This window comes from Spermophilus citellus (genome assembly GCF_964194105.1).
Source record: "Spermophilus citellus genome assembly, chromosome: 10".
NCBI classification, from domain to species: domain Eukaryota; kingdom Metazoa; phylum Chordata; class Mammalia; order Rodentia; family Sciuridae; genus Spermophilus; species Spermophilus citellus.
In genome coordinates this window covers 54664517-54687080 of record NC_138197.1, presented here as the reverse complement: position 1 = coordinate 54687080, position 22564 = coordinate 54664517, and the positions used below count along the sequence as shown (strand labels likewise).

General features: G+C 37.4%; 1 protein-coding gene across 3 annotated transcripts in view; it reads left to right on the top strand.

Annotated features, from left to right (window-relative positions):
* Positions 1-22564, top strand: part of TMTC1 (transmembrane O-mannosyltransferase targeting cadherins 1) — a 260026-nt gene that overhangs the window by 116216 nt on the left and 121246 nt on the right. For all 3 annotated transcript variants that reach the window (XM_081310209.1, XM_081310208.1, XM_081310207.1), the window contains one exon: positions 21333-21522. In XM_081310209.1, coding sequence (XP_081166335.1) covers positions 21333-21522 — 190 coding nt within the window. The remainder of the gene's footprint in view (positions 1-21332; positions 21523-22564) is intronic.

Here is a 22564-nt window from a genome sequence, read left to right as displayed (position 1 = left end):
CAATTTATTTTTCCACAAAAATGGACATTTTAGGTTTGTTTCCCCTTTGGGCTATCTTAAATTCTGCTTCTATGAACTTCTGTATACAAGGTTTTGGGGTACATGTTTTCTTGTTAGTCTGTATTAGGAGTGGGACTGCCAGATCGGAGATGTGAACTCATATTTAACTGAGGAACTGCCAGAATGTTTGCTGAGGCAGCTGTAGCAGCAGCACAGGAGGCTTCCACTTACTCTACATTCTTGCCAACACTTGTCTTTTTGACAGTCTTTCTATTTTTCTTATGGCCATACCAGTCAGTGTAAAGTGCTGCCTTATTGCAGTTGCAGTTTTGATTTATATTTTCCTGATGGATCTTGATGGTGAACATCTTTTTTTGTGTGTGTTGGCCATTTCCCTGCTTCCTTAGAGAAATATTTTCAGATTTTTTTAATCTACATTTTGATTGGATTATTTATCTTTTAATTATTGAGGTGTAACCATTCTTTTGATATATTCTAGATGTAAGTCCCTTATCAGATTTGTGATTTATAAACATTTTCTCCTATGTGTTGTTGTTACACTTCCTTGATGATATCCTTTGAAAAACAGAAGTACTTTAATTTTGACAAAGGCCAATTTATTTATTTACTATTATCATTGTTGCTTGTGCTTTTGGTGTTGTATCTAAGACTTTGCCTATCTGAAAGTGCATTTTGAACTGTCTTTGTCAAGTGTCTGCCTCCCTTATTAATGAGTGATATAAACCTTTATTTTCCACTGTGTATTTGTATGAAGATTGTGTTTTAATTATTTTATTTATTTAATTTTTTCTAGTACTATGGTACTAGGCAAATGCGCCAATGCTGAGCTACATTCCCAGCCCTTTTTTATTTTTTATTTTGGGACAGATTCTAAGATGCTCAGGCTGGGTTTGAACTTGGGATCCGCCTGCTCAGCCTCCCACGTGGCTGGGATAGCAGACTACCATGCCAGACTTTTTTTAAGCTGTACTTTGAACAGTTTATGTTATCATGAGTTTATAGGTAATTTAGAATTTGACATCTTATTCTTGACCATTGGGTATGTCAAGCCTCATTTATTCAAGGTGCTCTGGGGATGGAATACTTCATCTTCTACCTTTCTACTTTTATCCAAACATTCAGATAGTATCAGCTGCCAGTTGATCCTTTGTAATGGATCGTTAACTTTACCAACCTATAATTAATTGAGATCCTATGGATCAATTGATGACATGACACTGACTTATAAATGAATCTACTACCTTCCATTTGAGAAGAGTAGTGTAATTAGAATCCAAAGAACAAAGAAGACATTGTATTTTGATTGTACAACTTTCTCTTGACAAGCAAGTTCTCCCCAGTTGTGGAAGCCAAATAACCTGGCATTCGTGACTGAGGACTACATCCCCCGTCATTTCTCACATCCATGCAGTCCTGTGACTCTGATCTTCTTAATCTCTAGAATTTGTTCACTGGTGGCCAACCCTATTGCTGCCATCTTCTCTGTGGCCCTCGTGGTCTCTGCCTGCATTACTGACAGAACTTTCTAACTGGTCCCTCTTATCACAGTTTGCTGTCTTCAAATGCATCCTCCACACCCTTCCCAGTTGGTATTTCTAAAGGTTGGTAGCTTCCTGTTTTCTTTAGGCTAAAGACTAAGGGGTCTGGCCTTTGCTGCTTTCTTTACTTCTCTCCCTCTCTCACTTTTTCTCTCTCTGGGTACTAGGGGTTGAACCCTGGGGAGCTTAACCACTAAGCCACATCCCCAACCCTTTTTCTTTTTTTATTTTAAGACAGGGTCTCACTAAGTAGTTCAGGGTCTTTCTAAGTTACCTGTCCTCTGTCTCTGCCTCCCAAGATGCCAAAATTATAGGCATGTGCCACCAGCCTGTTACATTCATCTCTGGACTCCTCTCTTCCCTTCTTCCCTAACTTTAGACATGACCCAGAGTAAACTGCTTTAGTTCTTTAAATTCATCTCAGCCTATTTTCATGCTGCTTCCAGTCCTATAATGCTCTTTTTCTTCCTCCTTTGGCTATTATTGCTTCTTGCTTGAAATCTTGCTTGAGATTTCTTACTCAATTTTGAGCTCTCTTTTTTTATATTAAATGCTATTGTTGTGAACTCTTTGCCAAATTGTCTTTTCATGAAGGTGTGGCTTTCTCAAGGGTAGAGGCCATATCTTACATTTCTTTACATTACTGGCAGGTTATACAGGTTGTGTGTGGTTTTAAGCAGGTTGGATTGTAATATTTGTTTATTGTATGATGGATGAAAGGATAATGGACTCCACTCTCATATATATGATGCTTCTGTAGACATGACACCTACATTTACCTGTTTTTGAAGCCATTTCTCTGCCCTCTCTAAATTAAGTCTATCCTTATTTTGCTTTTTGTCATCATGACATTTTCATCTGGGCAAGTGTTTGTTCACTTTTATGTGGTGAAAGTAGTGTTATTCACCCCATGATAAGCCAGGGGAGAATAGTACTGCTCTTTCATGAGGATGGCATAGAATGCATAATTGTGGATCCCCAAAACCATTTTAGGTCTTCCTTTTTGAGATATAAAGAAAATTGACTCAAATATTTTTCCCACATTCTTGGAAAAAGGATTTTTGTTCCCTGGGGCCTTACATTCTCATGGGCATCTGTCTTCCATTTTCCCTTTCCTGATGAACTCTTCATCTCACTCATATGTCCATTGCTATTGTCATTTCCTCTTTTGCGTCACCAAAGATTCAGGACACAGACATTTCACATTAAAAACTCCTAAAATATCCCTCAATTAAGGTGTTTGTGTGTGAGCAACCAGACTCATAGGACAGGAGCAGAGCTATATTATACACCCATGCCACAATTAACTGACATTAATCACCATCCACGAAGGCCTTTAGCCGTTCTTCCCCTAGGGCTTTTTCATGGACTGACCTATTTTTGGCAAGTCTCTTGCCTTGGTTATTTGCTCTGTCCTACCTTTGTTGTTCTTCTGTTCTTCCTCCCGACAAATTCCTATTAATTTTTTACACAGCCCCAAGTGATCTGATCAAAGGCTAAATTTTCTCCAGAACCACATGTATTCACATCCTACTCAGGTGTGACTCACTGCACTGAGGTGATGGCAGACTCTGAATTCAAAATGGCTTAACCCGTTCAGTCCAATCATCTCATATGGAGGACACCCATAAACATTTAAATTGAGCTATTTTATAGAAATCCTACAAAATTTTATACCTTTTTACCTTCTTATAGGTGAGATTACACACACACACACACACACACACACACACTCACACACACACAGTGATAAGGTATAATTTATTAACATGAAGAGGTTTAATTTTTGCTCACAGAAAAAGACTCCATCTTCCAGGTGTTGGCTGTGAGCTCTGAGCTGCTTCATGGTCCTGAAATCCAGAGGGCCTAAGTAGCAGAGGAAGTGAAAGCTAGAAGGCCCACCCTTCTCTGTTGAAGCTTTCAGATACATATTATAAACACGGAAAGAATACAGTAATGAACTCCTTGTTAGTCCTTCTCTCCCAGTTTCGTCATTTATCCATTGTGCTCAGTCTTGTTTCATCGACAACCCCACCCACTTCCAACCTCTTGTTTTACCTACCAGTGGACGATTTTGAAACCAGTCACAAATATGGTATCAATTCATTTATTATTTTTTTCTTTTAAAAAATATAACCATAATATTTTCATGATACCTAAAAAATAAAAGGAAAATGTCAGTAATTCCTTAATATCATCAAGTATTTCACCACATTGCTCATATTTCAGCTTTGAGAGACCTACATCACCTCTGCCCAGACCTTCTGGCCAGAAGTTGTCTGTCCTACCCAGCTGCAGGGGCTGAGGTTTCCTGGGTGCCTCAGAGGAAAATTGAACAGACTTGATGAATGCTTAGCTTTGTGCTTTGTGTCTGACATGACCTATGAGTTGTTTGTCTTTAAAACAAAAACAACTACAACAAACAATTAAAATGATTGTTTCCTCCTTGAGAGAAATTCCAGGGTTTTTGTTTTGTTTTGAAGGGACTGGGATGAAAACCAAGGGGTGCTTAACCCACTGAGCCACATCCCCAGCCCTTTTTACTTTTTATTTTGAGGCAAGGTCTTGCTAAGTTGCTGATCTCTCCAAACTGAGATCCTCCTGCTTCAGCCTTCCTAGTGACTAGGGTTACACTCCCAGCCAGGTCTAGCTTTTTTAATAATAAAAATTTCTCCCCATGTAATAATTATTAGTAAAGATCTTCAAGCCTATGTCATGAACCGCCAGAACAGAACCCCTCAGAATCCTAGAGCCTCCCAGAATCTGTGAATATGTCCATTAGACACTGAGTGTGAAGATGCTCTGTGCTCAGACTTTAAGTATTGCATAGTTTTGCTTATAGCTCTGTGGGTGAGAATTGCTCTGCTGGCCCTTAAAATTTATTTCTTGGTCTTACTAGCCTTTGACTCAGAGCAAGCAACAAAATAAATCCTGGAAACACTGTTGGATGGATGAATGGTAATCCTGGTTACCCTGAGCACTCTTAGATATCATTGAGCCCTGTCCAGCCACCCTTCTGAGGAGTGTAACATACCTGATATTCTATTCTGAGTAACAGAAATTTGATTATAATCACCAATTGACCACTATCCCCCCACCCCCCATACCCTGTCCAGTTTTCTGTCTTGAAAAATATCTGCTGAGTTCTGTTTACTTGTTACTTCATATAGGCAAAAAAATATTTCCTTGTGATCATGGAATTCATACTGTGAAATGTCTGGTTAACTTGCATGATTACAAGTATAACAAAATACAAATATAATACAGTGTGGCTCTTGATATTAATTTCTGATTCTTCCTCTAGAAGGGTGACGGAGCCCCTAGGGCACCTAAGGGAATTCTGTCTGGACCAGCCTGTCTTTCTTTCTGTGTGCTAACTTGGCTCCCTTTTTACCTTCTGCATCCTTCATGTTCTCAAACCTTGAAAGTCAATGGGCGCAGCTGTAGCCCCATTTATATTAATCATGAAGACTTCTCTGTCACCTTTATTTTTCAGTTGCTCTTAGTTATCATTGAATCATTTTTTTAACAACTAAGGAAAATTTTACCATCACAGTTTCAATTACTCCCATCACTCTTATCCCATGTGAAATTTCTGTAGGAACAACAGTCAGAACAGAAATTTTCACCAGAGATTAAAAAGAGTGAATAGAGACAGACATGTTTAATAAGAAAACACAACCCTGGTAACAAGAAGAAGACAATAATTTGTGACTGCAGAGCAAGTGGAAGAGGCTTATAGCCAAGCACAGTGGAATGGGTGTGGAGTAGAAACACTGAATGAAGAAGATAAAACCAAGAACATATGAGTGTAGGAGAGAATGGGTGGGGCAGCAAAAGGTGACTGTCTAGATCCAGTACAGGAGCCCTGAGTTCCATGTGGCTACTGAGCACTTCAGATGTGGCTAAATTAAGATGTGCTATAAGTGTAAAGAACACACTGGATTTCAAAAACTTGATGAGGAAAAAAAAAGTGCAATATGCCATTAACAATTTTTATATCAATTTTATATTAAATGATTTTTGGATATAGTCATTAAAATAAAATACATTATTAAAATTAATTGATTGCTTCATTTTATCCTCTTTTTAAAGTTTTCCTTTAAAATTTTTTTTTAATTGTAGATGGATAGATATCTTTCTTTATTTATTTTTATATGGTGCTGAGGATTGACTCCAGTGCCTCACATGTGCGAGGCAAACGCTCTACCACTGAGCTACAGCCTCAGCCCACATTTTCCTCTTTTTAACATAGTTAACAGAAATCTGAAAGTTTGCTGTGACTGTATTACATATCTGTTGGACAGCATTGGCCTAGATCAAGCATGGCGCTCTTGAGCTGACTCTGGGACAGAAGGTGGAAGGATGGCGGTTGGCTCTCAGCAGCTTTGTGGGCCTCTGGTTCACGTGCTTTCTTCCAATCTACCAACTCATAGTTTGCTTAGCTGATTCTGAGTTGTGGGAAAATTCTTGCTTTTTGAGATGAAGACTAACTTAGAATATGATTTACATCCAAAAATAGTGCCCTTCAAGACTCATGACCATGGTTGCTTTTGATCCTTATAAATTTCCACTCAAATTATGCCCTGGCTAGACCAGGCAGGGCTTTGTGGTTTTATTCCAGCCATATTGTCAAACCCAGGTATGCCTCAAACACACTTGAGCATCATGTTAAAGTACCATTTCTAGGGTCCAATACCCAGATAGTCCACATTTGTGGATTTAATGTTTATGCATTTGAGAAGAGGTGGAATAAATAGATTTATGTGTAACTTGTCCTGTCAGAAAAGTGTCAGTCCAGAATTTAGTTTTGTTTCTAAAGTATCTTTAGAAATGAGTTACTTCAACATTGAATCTTGTAAGTCTGGGATTATAGGTAAAAGCAGAAGCCTCAGTTAAGCGTGGCCTCTGCATATGTTCGGAACCTGCAATGGAAATGACATGTTTCCACTTTCAAGGCCTTGCTGCCTGGTCATTGGTTTTATCTTTCCAGATTTGAAGGGGACAGGGCACAAAGTAGTATATACCTGATAGAAGAAGTATTGCCTTTATGAATCTGAAAATATCTATCTTTCAAATCCAGGAAACATATAAAATGGGATTTTCGGTGAAAGAATATAAAGTCCTGCTTTTAGCATTGTGGTTTTTCTTGAGATAGAGTCCTGGATAGGCAGCTAGAATAGGTTTGCTTAAATGAGTCGATCAGTTTCTGCTGTTCAAAAATACAGGCAAAGGCTTGTATTATTACACTGTAGGAAAATATTAAATAATGTTAAGGTAGGACTCAACTTCTATTGTTATTTTTATTTTTTCAACTTCTGTATGAAAACATTTCTTTCTCTGTCTTTCCATTTTCAGTTGATTGTTCCTAATATGTACAACACCTTCTGGTTTAGTTTTTGCAGCTTTAGGACATTGGTGAAGTCCCTAGTGTGTGGCTATGTCATAATAAACTCTGAACTAATAGTTATTGAATTAATTTTTTTTCTTTTTTAAAAATAATACTTGTGTATTTAAGGAAAACTATGCAAAATTCTCTTCTCTGTTCTTGCTCTATCAACCACCAGTATCTTTAAAACATGGTTTGGAAACCTCAAAACTCATTTTTTTAAAAAAAATGAAACTAAAGTTATTTTGCTATTATATTTCCTTTTAAAATTAATTGATTAATGAATTAATTAATTTTACCATTGAGCTACATTCCCAGCTCTTTTTACTGCTTATTTTGAGACAGGTTCTTGCTAAATTGTTGAGGTTGGCCTTGAACTTGTGATCCTCTTGCTGCTGCCTCTTGGATTGCTGGGATTACAGATGTATGCCACTGCACCAGGCTCTTTTTTTTAAAGCAATGATTACCAAACCAGAGGGAATAACAGAATCATCCAGGAGGCAGGATTAAACCAAAGACCCTGCTTCATGGCACAGATATTCTGATTAACACATCACAAGATTAGATGGCACAATTCCTTAACCAGCAGCCTCCATGTTTCTGGGTATACCACTTTGTGAGACCCATGTGTACAGACAGGGTCTCCTGTGGCTGAAGAGATCTCTACAGAGGGTGTTGCCTCCACTGTGAATTTCATATTATGTTCAGAGAAAAATAGCTTCTTGGGGATAAAAGAGATTATTAATATCATTAAGTGTAGTTTTCCAAACTAAAGAGACACTCTGTAGTAGTAATTATCTGAATTGTTTTGGATACTAGGAATGAAAAGGAGAAATATAAGGAAGAGGGAGGAGGAGTCAGAACAGGGAGCGTGCAGAGGTAGCAAGTTTTACCTGTGAACTAGGGACCAGTTGTTAGAAAATGCTGATCTGGATCACTTACTAGTTTTTACTTTTTGAAGAAGCCTGTCTAATCCTTTAAATCTACATATTGTATTTTCATTGCAGTCTTAAATTTCTGAGAAGCTGAGGAAAGTTAAAGGAGCAGTTCTTCTATTTTCTGTTAACAGTAGAACATAAAAGCAAAAATTGTTTTTCATAATGAATAAAATGTCAAACCCAAACTTTGATTTAAAGCTTCTATTTCTTGTTATGGGATGTTCTAACAAACATTTCAGCAGTGCAATCATCTGCTGGATATAATATTGGAGGAGATTGTGCCCAGATTTTGAGTGTATGTCAGCCCTGCTTTAACTGATGAAATCTCAAGTTCATCTGAGCTGCACTAGTCAAGGAGTAAGTCTGGGTCTCCAGCAGGTGCAGCTCCGCTGAACTCTGGTGCTTCATCCACCCTATTTCCTTTCAGTTATCCATATTAATAAAAAAATGCTGATGGAAGACCATTTGACACAGTAGGGAGTTGTATTTGGAGTCAGAAATCCCTATTGTGTGTGTGCCAATTCTGCCATGAGCTTGCTGTGGGACATGGAATGAATCGTAGCCTCTTTAAGGCTGTGTCCTTTGCTGCAAGAGAGTCCTGCCCACTTCTTAGAGGTTTTGTTGTTATCAGATAACCCAATTTTGCAGAGTCTTATAAAATAGAAAATGTGGTCCATGTTAGCGGGAGTTTTAATATATTTGGCTAGGGTTCATTAACAGGCCAACAGGACTTTTCTGTGGAAACCTGAGCCTGCTGTATAGTGAGCAGTCAGACCATGTCTGCTTGATGGATGTTGAAGCTGTGCTCAATGAGAGGAAGTATAATGGTTTGAAATAAAGATGCTGTTATGTGCTATAGAGAAAGAAAGAGATCACAGGTAAGAAATGAACCATGCATTTATTTTGCAGAATCTCTATTTGCTCTTTTGCAGATATATGGGTAAAAAGTTACTAGCAGTCTTTGATGGTAAACTTCATTTTTTTTCTGTTATGATCAAACTATCTCTATTTACAAGATTACTTATTAGCATATCAAAGGTCAGAAAAACTTAAATGACATTTCAGATTCACTTTATAGTTTATTCACTTTATAGTAATAAGTTTTCACTTAAACTATATTCATTGCAGTTAAATGCAAAAGAAAAAAAAAAAACATAAGCCTGGCATAGCTTTATGAAGATGCCTCTATGAATGAGGAATGCCATCACCAGTATGGTCCTCAGCATTCCATGGTACCGTCCTCAGTATTCCATGGCATTAGGTACAGAGAGGGCTACAGAAATCCATAATCTTCAGTCTGTACCCATCAGCCACATTCCTGGGTAATTGGAAATGGAAGAGGTATTTTTTGTTGAAGTATGGAAAAGTATATGGTTGCCTTGGGCTAGAATAAAAGTACAAAATTTAAAAATTTCTAGATCTTTAGGCCTTATTTTAATATCAGGTTGATTTCCATATATATAAGGAGCCATTTTAGTAGGAAAGACAGGCGTATTAATGCACAGGTAAAAATCAGGGTGATAAATCCTGATGCTAGAAGACACTAGTCTGGCATGGAGAGGGACTCTGACAAGAGAAGCTTGTCAGAGGAAGTGACATCCATGCTGGGACATGAAGGATCAGGGGAGTTGAAGTTCAGTCATCTATAAGAAGAAATCTAGAAAGTGGGTGAGCTAATCAGGTGCTGCTCCCAGGAATGTGAAATCTGCAGTGGAGCCTCCTGGTGGCAAAGGGACCAGTATATAAAGACAACAGAGAAGTAGACGCCTGGACAACCCCAGGGACAGTGCTTACAGACTCAGTTATGAACAAGCACGAGAAGCCTAGAACAGACAGTGGAGGTAGATCAAATACCAAGACAACAGGGTAGCCACAAAGGAGACCTGGAGCCCCAATGGAGAGTACTACCTTTCTTTCTTGTAGCTGCTTGGTTGTGTTTCTAAGAAGAGTGGTTTTAGTCTGAGTTTCCTGTCTTTGTATTCTTCTGGGAAATTAAAAATAGCTCTACAATTAATTGAGCTGGTTTGATTGGACCACTGGTCTTCATAAACTTTAATGAGACATAGTGAGAAGCTGGTCAGAAGTTGTTTGAATCTCTTTTCCTGATTCATTAAGTGTTTGGAAATGGTCTTGCCATCTCAGTTCCCATGTGCTGAGTGAGACAGCAAGTATTCAGTGCTACTGATGGAATGTCCCCAGGGAGGGTCATAGCATTTACCTGGCACTTCTGTTGCTGTGGGGAGCAAGGCAATGAGGGTGACAGACCACCTTCTGCATCATCCATTTGATGGCAATTGTCTATGACTTTGTGCTTCCAGATCTGGTTTGGAGGGGGGGTGGTCAGATCTAATTTCTAGTCATCCTATCCTTGACTGTAGTTTTCCTTGAGTTTTTTTTTTTTTTTTGTGTGTGTGTGTGTGTGTCTTCTGTCTTTGTTCCCCATTATCGTTATGAGGTTCATACACATTTTTTGTATTCATTCTCATTGCTGAATAGATTTTCTTTCAATGGTATCCTATAATATGTGTATTCATTTTATTGTAGATGCACATCAGGGCTGTCTACAGATTTTGACTCTTAAGAGTAGTATTGTCTTGAACAACCTTATGCCTTTTGGAAAATGTATGTGTGCAATGCTGGCTGGCTAGGTCAGAAAGTATGTATTTGTTTTGCTTTCTTGAAACTGCCTACAGTTCTCCAAAGTAGTTTAATCAATTTATAGTGGTGTTTCAAAGTTCCAAGTGCTCTATATCTTCACCAACACTCGATAAGGTATTTTTTCACTTTAGATATTCTTATGGGAGTCATTTTATTTATATATTTTTGTGGTAATGGGGATTGAACCCTAGTGTTGCTTTACCATAGCTATATCCCCAGCCACTTTTTTTTTTTGAGACAGAATCTTGCTAAGTTTCCCAGGCTGGCTCACCTCAGCCTCCTAGGTAGGAAGGTTTATAGATATGTGCCACAATACCTGGCCATTTTATAATTTTAATATTATACATTTTAATCCTATACTTTTAACTGTTCTTACAAAGTACCATGTTCATTTATAGTTTAAAACCATCTTTATTTGGTGGCCCTGCCTGTACCCTCTGTTATCCATCTTTCCACCTGTTTACATTCTGTGGAGATTTGAGAACCTCTTCCCTTAATTTTTCACTTTTCACTAGTCTCTGATTCCTTAGAATGCCATTGAAATTTGATGTTATTTATATTATACCATACCGAACTGTGTAATATGTGAATCTATTCTCACCAGCAACTCAGTGGAAATACCCTTGTAGAGAGCAGGGGCTAGATCTTCATACCCTTCAGCACCTAGAAAAAAAAGCAGATAAGTAATCAATATTTATTGAATTCAATTGTTGATTTTTGCCTTTTAAAAGGGTTAATGTGGGAAGTGGCTATACTCTGGAAAAGGTTATAGGCAGGGGAAGAAGGTGCTACATACTGATAAGCAGATGATGCCTGCATAGTTCTATCATTGCTAGGGAATGGCAAAGCTGTGGAGACCCTTTGAAGCATGAGGGCTAATTCAGGAGTTGTGACGATGAAAATAGGCAACCACCTGGGAAGGAACAGAACACATCTCCAAGCCTGGTGGGTAGATGCAAAGTTAGGGCAGGGCAGGGTAATAAAGGCATCTTATGCTGAGTTTAATATTTTGATCGTGTTGGTAGTGCCCTGCCAAAGGAGGCAAGTGTGTTCAGTGAACCCAAGGCCCTCTCTTCATAAAACAATAAAGGATTTTATATGTGAAAGAAAAAGAATGCTTCTTTGAATAGTATTATTTTATGTAAAATAAGCAAGGGCTGTATATTTCTTCATGTGGTACATGATTTTTTTTTCATGTGTATCTACTGAAGGCATCTGCATAGGATAAGGAAATATGTTCGGGTGATGTTATTTCTTAGCCAAAAAGGTTTTTGCAAAGGCAGAGAACAGAATCTGTGTCTATTTTTTTCACTTAAAATACTCTTGATTTCCTTGATTAAAAGTGCAGATTTCAATTTACAAAGTCAGTTTCAGCAGGTACCACTCAATGGATGCCATGTGCCCACAGCCTTAGCTTCTCTTTTCCCTTTCATGTATGTCTGTCATGAAGCCTCTTTAGTTTTTCCTGGCTTATCAATGAAAATGCATGACTAAATTGCTTAAGTTGAATTCCCGCCTCTCTGTGCTGTATACTTCATTTTGTTGGCAAGATGTTCTAACAGTTTTCCTCCTGTTAGCAGAATTTATAGTAGGAAAATTGGTAAATAATTCATTTTGGCTTTGCTCTGGCTTTGAAAAAAAGAGCCCAGCAGGGCAGAGATATTCCCAGATTATTTGGTTTCTGAAATTTTAGCAGGAATAAACAAGATGATTAGCTTGAATGTAATGCATAGTCAAGGAGTTAAAAAGAAATATTCTAGTTGTTGATTACAGCTAGCTCTACTAGCCCTCCCTAAAATGTAATTAGCTTTTGGAGTGATTCCAAATGGCTTCTTTGTGCTTAAACTTGCAAATTTTTCCAGTGCTATGTCAATATTTCAGATAGTACTTAAAGAGTTTATTAGCAACATGATCTGAATCCGTATGCACTACAAGATAGAGAGTATCTCTGAGTTTGTAGATGTAACACATTTTTTTTTTAAGAGGGAACCTTGGGATAAGTTAATAGTCTTGACCTTCCTAGTGTTATAGCAAAGGAAAATGCTTTTAGTTCTCTGGCTTACTTCGCCTTTTAAATATATGAGTTACAGACTGTAAAAAGTCATAATGAGCTTTGGTTTTATTTTGTTCTTTTGTTTTTACATTTTTTTTGTAGTTGTAGATGAACAGAATGCCTTTATTTTATTTGTTTATTTTTATGTGGTGCTAAGGATCAAGCCCAGTGCCTTATACATGCTAGGCAAGCGCTCTGCCACTGAGATATATATATCTATATATATATATATAGATATATATATAGGTATATATATCTCTATATATATATATATTTTTTTTTTTTTTGCTTTTTGCCAATACAACATTGCAAATGTAGAAAATATAAGTAACTGAGGACAACTTTTGGGGCAAAGCCAAAATGTTAATTTAAAATTAAAATAAGTAATTCTATGTAACATTGGCTGGTATTCCATTGTCAAGCTGCAACCTAAAAATATATATATATATATATATATATATATATATATATATATATATATATATATATTTGCAATTCTTTTGCCTCTTTCCCCCTACTTAACGTTTTTATTATGAAAACATATCAAATATGCACAAAAGTAAAGTGGCATAAAGAACTTACATGTTATCCTCATTCATAACATCATAACCATGGCCATCTTGTATCATCCATATCCAACGCTCTCATCTTCTCCCTACTTAATTATTTCAAAGCAAATCCCCAATCTTGATTTTGATGTAGTCACCCTATTTCATATGTGTATAAGTATACACATATGATATGTTTCCAAAAGATTAGGAATAGTAATATAACCACAATACTATTATCACATTTTGAAAATTGATCATGATTCTCTGTATCCAATTCTGTTGCCAGTCAACATTCCGATTTTTTTCTAATTTGCATAGATGATTAGTTTTAATAGTGCTTTGCTTGAATTAACATCTCGACAAAATCTGCACTTTCTTTGGTGTCTCAGGTCACTGTCAACTTATAGATGACCATAATAAAGTATTTGCTTAAGAAACAGGGTACTGAGAGACCCAACATGGCGGCCGGCAAGAAAGCAGCACGTTCAGTATCTCCATAGTAACGGGATCAAAAAGATCCATTAATACACCCAGATTCTACCTACTGATGAACTTCGAGCAAAATTCCGCTGAAAGGAGACCTGCCGGAAATTATGACTTCTTCCCTTCCCTTCTAATACCTCTCCTCCCAAGCATCAAATAAACTTATAAGAGTAAACTGTAACTCAACAGTCAAACAGAACAAGAAGTATCATGAGCATAAAAAAACAAGGAAGAAAAGGAGTACAAACAATGAAAGACAGCCTAAATATTCAGGAGGACCTGGAGTCATCAGAAAAATGGCCATATAAAGAACTCAAGGAACACCTTAGACAGATGGAAAGGGACCTTAATGATCACATTGAAAATGAATTACAAAAACAGATAAAAGAAGAAGTTAAGCATCTTTATCAGGAGATAGAGATTATTAAAAAAATCAAACAATAATTCTAGAAATGAAGGAAACGATAAACCAAATTAAAAACTCAATCGACAGTATCACTAACAGAGTGGAGCAAGTAGAAGCCAGAACGTCAGATAATGTAGACAAAATATATCATCTTGAAAAGAGTCTAGCCAACTCAGAAAGGCTGGTAAAAAATCATGAGAAAAACATCCAAGAGATTTGGGATAACATAAAAAAACCAAACTTACGAGTCATCGGGATAGAGGAAGGCACAGAGATTCATGCCAAGGGAATGAGTAACTTGCTGAAGGAAATAATTACAGAAAACTTTCCAGAAAAAAAAAGGAAACAGATATACAAATTGTAGATGCATACAGGACACCGAGCACACAAAATCACAATAGACCAACGCCAAAACACATTGTTATGAAGCTATCCAATATACAGAACAAAGAGAAAATATTAAAAGCTACAAGAGAAAAGAGGCAGATTACATTTAGGGGTAAACCAATAAGGTTGACAACAGATTTTTCATCACAGATGCTGAAAGCGAGAAGATCCTGGAACAACGTATTTCAAACACTGAAAGACAATGGATGCCAACCAAGAATCCTGTATCCAGCAAAATTAAGCTTCAGATACGACAACGAAATAAAAATCTTTCATGATAAACAAAAGCTAAAAGAATTTGTAGCCAGAAAACCAGCATTGCAAAGCGTCTTGAGCAAAACTCTACACGAGGAAGAAATGGAAAACAATAACCAAAACCATCAGCGGGAAGTGCCTCAGTAAAGACAGAGGATGGGGGGGAAGCTAATCATGGAGAAACAAACTAAATTAGGGAAAAAAAAAGAGATAAATAATCAAACATGGCAGGAAGTACAAACCATATATCAATAGTAACTCTAAACGTTAATGGCTTAAACTCTCCAATAAAGCGACATAGGCTGGTAACATGGATTAAAAAAACAAATCCAATGATATGCTGCCTCCAGGAGACACATCTGACTGGAAAAGACATACACAGGCTCAAGGTAAAAGGTTGGGAAAAAATATACCAAGCACACGGTCCTCGTAAGCAAGCAGGCGTGGCCATTCTCATATCGAATAAAATCGACTTCAAGACTAAGTTAATCAAAAGGGATAAGGAAGGACATTATATACTGTTAAAAGGAACCATTCACCAACAAGACATAACAATTATCAATATTTATGCACCAAATAATGGAGCTGCGACATTCATAAAACAAACTCTCCTCAAGTTCAAGAATCAAATAGACCACAACACAATAATCATGGGTGACTTCAACACACCTCTCTCACCAATGGACAGATCCTCCAAACAAAAGTTGAATAAAGAAACTATTGACCTCAATATCACAATCAATAACCTAGACTTAACTGACATATATAGAATATATCAACCATCATCAAGTGGATATACTTTTTTCTCAGCAGCACATGGAACCTTCTCAAAAATAGATCATATATTATGCCTCAGTAAATATAAAGGGGTTGAGATAATACCATGCACTTTATCAGATCATAATGGAATGAAACTGGAAATCAGTGATAAAAGAAGGAAGGAAAAATCCTACATCACATGGACAATGAACAATACGTTACTAAATGATCAATGGGTTACAGAAGACATAAAGGAGGAAATCAAAAAATTCTTAGAGATAAATGAAAATACAGACACAACATATCAGAATCTATGGGACACAATGAAAGCAGTTTTAAGAGGGAAATTCATCGCCTGGAGGTCATTCCTCAAAAAAAGGAAAAACCAACAAATAAATGAGCTCACACTTCATCTCAAAGCCCTAGAAAAGGAAGAGCAAAACAATAGCAAATGTAGCAGAAGGCAAGAACTAATTAAAATCAGAGCAGAAATCAATGAAATTGAAACAAAAGAAACTATTGAAAAAATTAACAAAACAAAAAGTTGGTTCTTTGAAAAAATAAATAAGATCGACAGACCCCTAGCCATACTAACGAAGAGAAGAAGAGAGAGAACTCAAATCACTAACATACGGGATGAAAAAGGCAATATTACAACAGACGCTTCAGAAATACAGAAAACAATTAGAAATTATTTTGAAAACCTATATTCCAATAAAATAGAAGAAAGTGAAGACATCGATAAATTCCTTAAGTCATATGATTTGCCCAGACTGAGTCAGGAGGAAACTCACAACTTAAACAGACCAATATCAATAGATGAAATAGAAGAAGCAATTAAAAAACTTCCAACCAAGAAAAGCCCAGGACCGGATGGGTATACAGCGGAGTTCTACAAAACCTTTAAAGAAGAATTAATACCAACACTTTTCAAGTTATTTCAGGAAATAGAAAAAGAGGGAGCTCTTCCAAATTCATTCTATGAGGCCAACATCACCCTGATTCTGAAACCAGACAAAGACGCCTCAAAGAAAGAAAACTACAGACCAATATCTCTAATGAACCTAGATGCAAAAATCCTCAATAAAATTCTGGCGAATCGGATACAAAGGCATATCAAAAAAATTGTGCACCATGATCAAGTAGGATTCATCCCTGGGATGCAAGGATGGTTCAATATACGGAAATCAATAAATGTTATTCACCACATCAATAGGCTTAAAGATAAGAACCATATGATCATCTCAATAGACGCAGAAAAAGCATTTGACAAAGTACAGCATCCCTTTATGTTCAAAACGTTAGAAAAATAGGGATAACAGGAACTTACCTCGACATTGTAAAAGCTATCTATGCCAAGCCTCAGGCTAGTATCATTCTGAATGGAGAAAAATTGAAGGCATTCCCTCTAAAATCTGGAACAAGACAGGGATGCCCCCTATCACCACTTCTATTCAATATAGTTCTCGAAACACTGGCCAGAGCAATTAGACAAACGAAAGAAATTAAAGGCATAAAAATAGGAAAAGAAGAACTTAAATTATCACTATTTGCGGATGACATGATTCTATACCTAGAAGACCCAAAAGGGTCTACAAAAAAAACTACTAGAACTAATAAATGAATTCAGCAAAGTGGCAGGATATAAAATCAACACACATAAATCAAAGGCATTTCTGTATATCAGCGACAAAACTTCTGAAATGGAAATGAGGAAAAACACTCCATTCACAATATCCTCAAAAAAAATAAAGTACTTGGGAATCAACCTAACAAAAGAGGTGAAGGACCTATACAATGAAAACTACAGAACCCTAAAGAAAGAAATAGAAGAGGATCTTAGAAGATGGAAAAATATACCCTGTTCATGGTTAGGCAGAACTAACATCATCAAAATGGCGATATTACCAAAAGTTCTCTATAGGTTCAATGCAATGCCAATCAAAATCCCAATGGCATTTCTTGTAGAAATAGATAAAGCAATCATGAAATTCATATGGAAAAATAAAAGACCCAGAATAGCAAAAACAATTCTAAGCAGGAAGGGTGAATCAGGTGGTATAGCGATACCAGACTTCAAACTATATTACAGAGCAATAGTAATAAAAACAGCATGGTACTGGTACCAGAACAGGCGGGTGGACCAATGGTACAGAATAGAGGACACAGAGACTAATCCACAAAGCTACAACTATCTTATATTTGATAAAGGAGCTAAAAACATGCAATGGAGAAAGGATAGCATCTTCAACAAATGGTGTTGGGAAAACTGGAAATCCATATGCAACAAAATGAAACTAAATCCCCTCCTCTCACCACGCACAAAAGTCAACTCAAAGTGGATAAAGGAGCTAGATATCAAATCAGAGACTCTCCGTCTGATAGAAGAAAAAGTTGGCTCCGATCTACAGATTGTGGGGACGGGCTCAAAATTCCTTAATAGGACACCCATAGCACAAGAGTTAATAACAAGAATCAACAAATGGGACGTTCTTAAACTGAAAGGTTTTTTCTCAGCAAGAGAAACAATAAGAGAGGTAAATAGGGAGCCTACATCCTGGGAACAAATTTTTACTCCTCACACTTCAGATAGAGCCCTAATATCCAGAGTATACAAAGAACTCAAAAAATTAGACAATAAGAAAACAAACAACCCAATCAACAAATGGGCCAAGGACATGAACAAACATTTCACAGAGGAGGACATACAAACAATCAACAAGTACATGAAAAAATGTTCACCATCTCTAGCAGTCAAGGAAATGCAAATCAAAACCACCCTAAGATACCACCTCACCCCAGTAAGATTGGCAGCCATGATGAAGTCAAACAACAACAAGTGCTGGCGAGGATGTGGGGAAAAGGGTACTCTTGTACACTGCTGGTGGGACTGCAAACGGGTGCGGCCAATTTGGAAAACAGTATGGAGATTCCTGGGAAAGCTGGGAATGGAACCACCATTCGACCCAGCTATTGCCCTACTCGGACTATTTCCTGAAGACCTTAAGAGAGCACACTACAGGGATACTGCCACATCGATGTTCATAGCACACAATTCACAATAGCTAGACTGTGGAACCAACCCAGATGCCCTTCAATAGATGAATGGATAAAAAAAATGTGGCATTTATACACCATGGAATATTACGCAGCACTAAAAAATGACAAAATCATGGAATTTGCAGGGAAATGGATGGCACTAGAGCAGATTATGCTTAGTGAAGCTAGCCAATCCCTAAAAAACAAATACCAAATGTCTTCTTTGATATAATGAGAGCAACTAAGAGCAGAACAGGGAGGCTGAGCAGGAAGAAAAGATTAGCATTAAACAGAGACATGAGGCGGGAGGGAAAGGGAGAAAAAAAAAGCGAAATCACATGGAAATGGAGGGAGACCCTCATTGTTAAACAAAATTATATATAAGAGTTTACGAGGGGAATGGGATAACAAACATGGAGGGAAATGAATTTCAATAGATGGGGTAGAGAGAGAAGATGGGAGGGAAGGGGAGGGGGGATATTAGAGGATAGGAAAGGTAGCAGAATACAACAGTCACTAATATGGCAGTATGTAAAAATATGATGTGTAACCGATGTGATTCTGCAATCTGTATTTGGGGTAAAAATGGTAGTTCATAACCCAATTGATTCTAATCTATGAAATATGATTTGTCATGAGCTTTGTAATGTTGTGAACATCCAATAAAAAAAAAAAAGAAACAGGGTACTTGTCCTATTGTGTTTCCCACTTTCTGGATTCCCACATGGCATCCCTGGGAGTCATGTGACATATACTGTTGTTTCCTGTGTGTACTGTGAATGTCCTTAATTTTAGGACTTGATAAAATATAGGGCTTTGTTTTCGTTTTTGACAAGACTACTTTGTAGCTGTGTATATTTCTATCAGGAGAACACTAGGCTCTTCATCTCTCTTTCTGTGATGTTAGAATTATTTAGTCATATTCAGGCACCTGATTTAGTCCAGTCCATCCATTATAAAGTACACAATCACACAATCAGCTTTTCACTTGATAATAATTTCAACAGCCATCAATGATTATTGTCTAGATCTATTACTTCAAAAAGATTTTTTTCAAGTAATGTTTAGGGGCCAGGGTATAACTGTGCAATAGGGTTGCTTGATTTTCCTATGGAGTTTCGTAGTTCAGCATTTACCTGTAAAGGTAAATCCCAGAGAATCTTCTGGAAAGTGGACAGCAACGCCTGGAAGCTCTGTAAGGAGAGGAGCCAAAAGTGATGCCACCAGTTTTCTGTGGGGAAGACTTTTTTATGTGACAGTTTCAAAGACACAAGCATAAAAAGGAAAAGGTGGTTTTTCATTTTTGTTATATGACAAAGTCTGGATTCCATCTCAATTCCATCATATTATTTGTATATTACTATTTTATTAAAAATTATAGCAGAGAGGAAAGTGTTGAGAAACCCCAATATCCCCACTCCTTCCACCCATTTCTCTGTTGGAACTTGAGGGTCTGGGCAGTGAATCATGATCTACAGTGACTGTCCCCCTGATGGTTGTGGGTGATTTTCCATGGCCAACCTTCCAGGAAAAGGAAGAAGGGGAAGGTTGGAAGGTCTGGGAAGGGCAGCTACATTGACAGGAATTCAAGCTGCTTTGACTCTGAACTTTGGAAGGAAACTTAGAAAACACCTGATGTAACCTCTGTCAAGCCAAGAATCCCTCCAGGAGTCTGAGGAGTGGGGAACACTCTCTTCCCACTGTGTGCACTTACTGTATTCATCTTATTCTGCCTTTTCAATTTAGTGTGTTCCATTTTTACTACTGGATAATACATTCCACAAGGATAAGGAATTATCTAATTTTTCCCCTTAATCTCAAGTAGGAGTCAGAAATGAACTTAGTTGCACATTAGCGTAAGTGTTGAAAACAGATTTCCCTCAGTGACTGTTGACATTGGGGAAGGAGCTGAGTCTTGTGATTTGTGCAGGTAGGTGGGCCTTTTGAAAGGAGATTGGGGGAGGAGGTGGTGCCAGGGCTTGGCAGAGTTACAGTAGTGAAAAGTATAGAGTTCGTCTGTGGAAATGCCACTGAACCAGCTGTGTCTGCTGACCAGCAGTTGTTAAGTTAGGATTCTATCCTCTCACAGAGACTGAGTGACCAAGGCCATATCCTTCCTGATGATTGCATTTTCAAGGAATGGCTCTTAGATCCTGAGAGAGATGTTTCTAAGTTGTAAGAGACATATATTCACAATCCTAAGCCCTTTATCATAATGCTCTAAGTAAAGGAAGTGAGGAGCCTATTGTTAGATTGACTGGACTAAAGAATAAATTCTCCTGGAAGCATTGTGATTTCTCATGCAGGCATTTTAATGGGGGAGTATATGTGTCAATCTATTATAAAAATGATGAAATATTTTCAAATCTATAAGGTTCTGGGTACTGTTAAGAAGGGACATTTTGAGCTGGGTTTGGTGGTACATGCCTATAATCCCAGCTACTCAGCTACTTTTTCCAGGTATGTTTGGCTAAGCAGTAGAGTGCCCCCAAGTTCAATCCCCGGTACCTGAGGAGGGCGGGTCATATGCTTTCATCAAACTTTTCCTTCCTGGAATTTATCTAGATTGTAATATATTTATTGATTTGCATGATAACTTTTAAATATATGCCATGAGAACTGTCTTTACTTCTTTACCACCATCTGACCCAGTGGCTGGAAGCAATTAGATCTATCCCCAGACGACCACTTTAATGAATAAATGAATGAATGGCTTGATGTCTTGTCTTGTCTTATCTTCTATAAGATAAAAATGACAGAGAAGAAACCCTGTTTAATAGAAACACAGTGAATAAATGTTTGCAATATGTCCTGAGTCTGAGTTGTATTTTAGTAATTTTTTTTTCTCCTCGTAGATTCCTTACTTACTCCTACCTCCTGGCCTTCAACATGTGGCTTCTGCTTGCTCCTGTTACCCTGTGCTATGACTGGCAAGTGGGCAGTATTCCTCTGGTAGAGACCATCTGGGACATGAGGAACTTAGCCACTGTCCTTCTGGCAGTTGTGATGGCCCTGTTGAGCCTGCACTGCCTAGCAGCCTTCAAGGTAATTTCCTCAAAAAATCAAATGGACTCTGCATATAAAAATCGATATTCTATGTTCAGTAGTGTTCTTTTATAACAGAAGGTCTGGGTCTGAATCTGGTTGTTCTTATCTATAAAACTTTGTGTGTTTCAAGTTTTCCTAATAGGTAATTTATATTTTAGCAGTGATAACAAGTAATGCCTACCTTGGTTTTATATTTACTACCCTCTTCATAGAAATTGAATCTGAAGTTTTACAAACAAGAAGTTTTTTCCAACTGTGTTGGCTTATTTTTGAAATAATTTGTTTTATTTCAAGTAATTTATTTGCTAAATCATGATAAATAATACATTTATAAATACTTAAAATATGGTTAAGATTCTGCTTACACTAATGACTAAGTAGTTGAGTGATTATTTTCCTCTTCTTCACCTTGAAAAGACATAAAGCTGGAAACGCAGCCATTTCAGAAATGACCAAAAGTAGCAAAAAACTGAAAAAATATTCATTTACAAAAAACTGCTGTTGCACTGGTGAAAAATGCTTCTTGCTTGAGGGTGTTACTATCCTCCAGATTTGGTAGAAGAAATTCACAAGTTTACTATTTGGAAATGGCTGATTTGGTATGGGAGAAAAGCAGGACAGCTAGAGATTTCAGGGGTAGATTTTTCAGGCAAGAAAACTATAGAGGAGCTGAGATACTATACACTGCATGTGTTCACGGCTAACTGCTAAGCATTGTGTGCACATGTCCCCAAGGAACACAAGCAGAATTAAAATCTGGGAGATTTACTTAATTACTGTAAGTCTGAATGAAATCTTGAACCCATACCCCAATTGGGTAGCAAGGAGTGAAAGCTTTACTGGCTCGAGTATCTCTGTATAGCCTTTGTCTAAATCATTGACTAACCACAAGCCATGAAGGCACAAGAGATCCAGAAATACAGGCAGAAGAAAAAACTAACCGAGCAAAAATTTCAGCACTTGGCAGAGAAACATATTTTCCAGTTTGGGTCCTGACAGGTTCATCAAATATTTTAAAATGGTAAAACCAACAAATTTA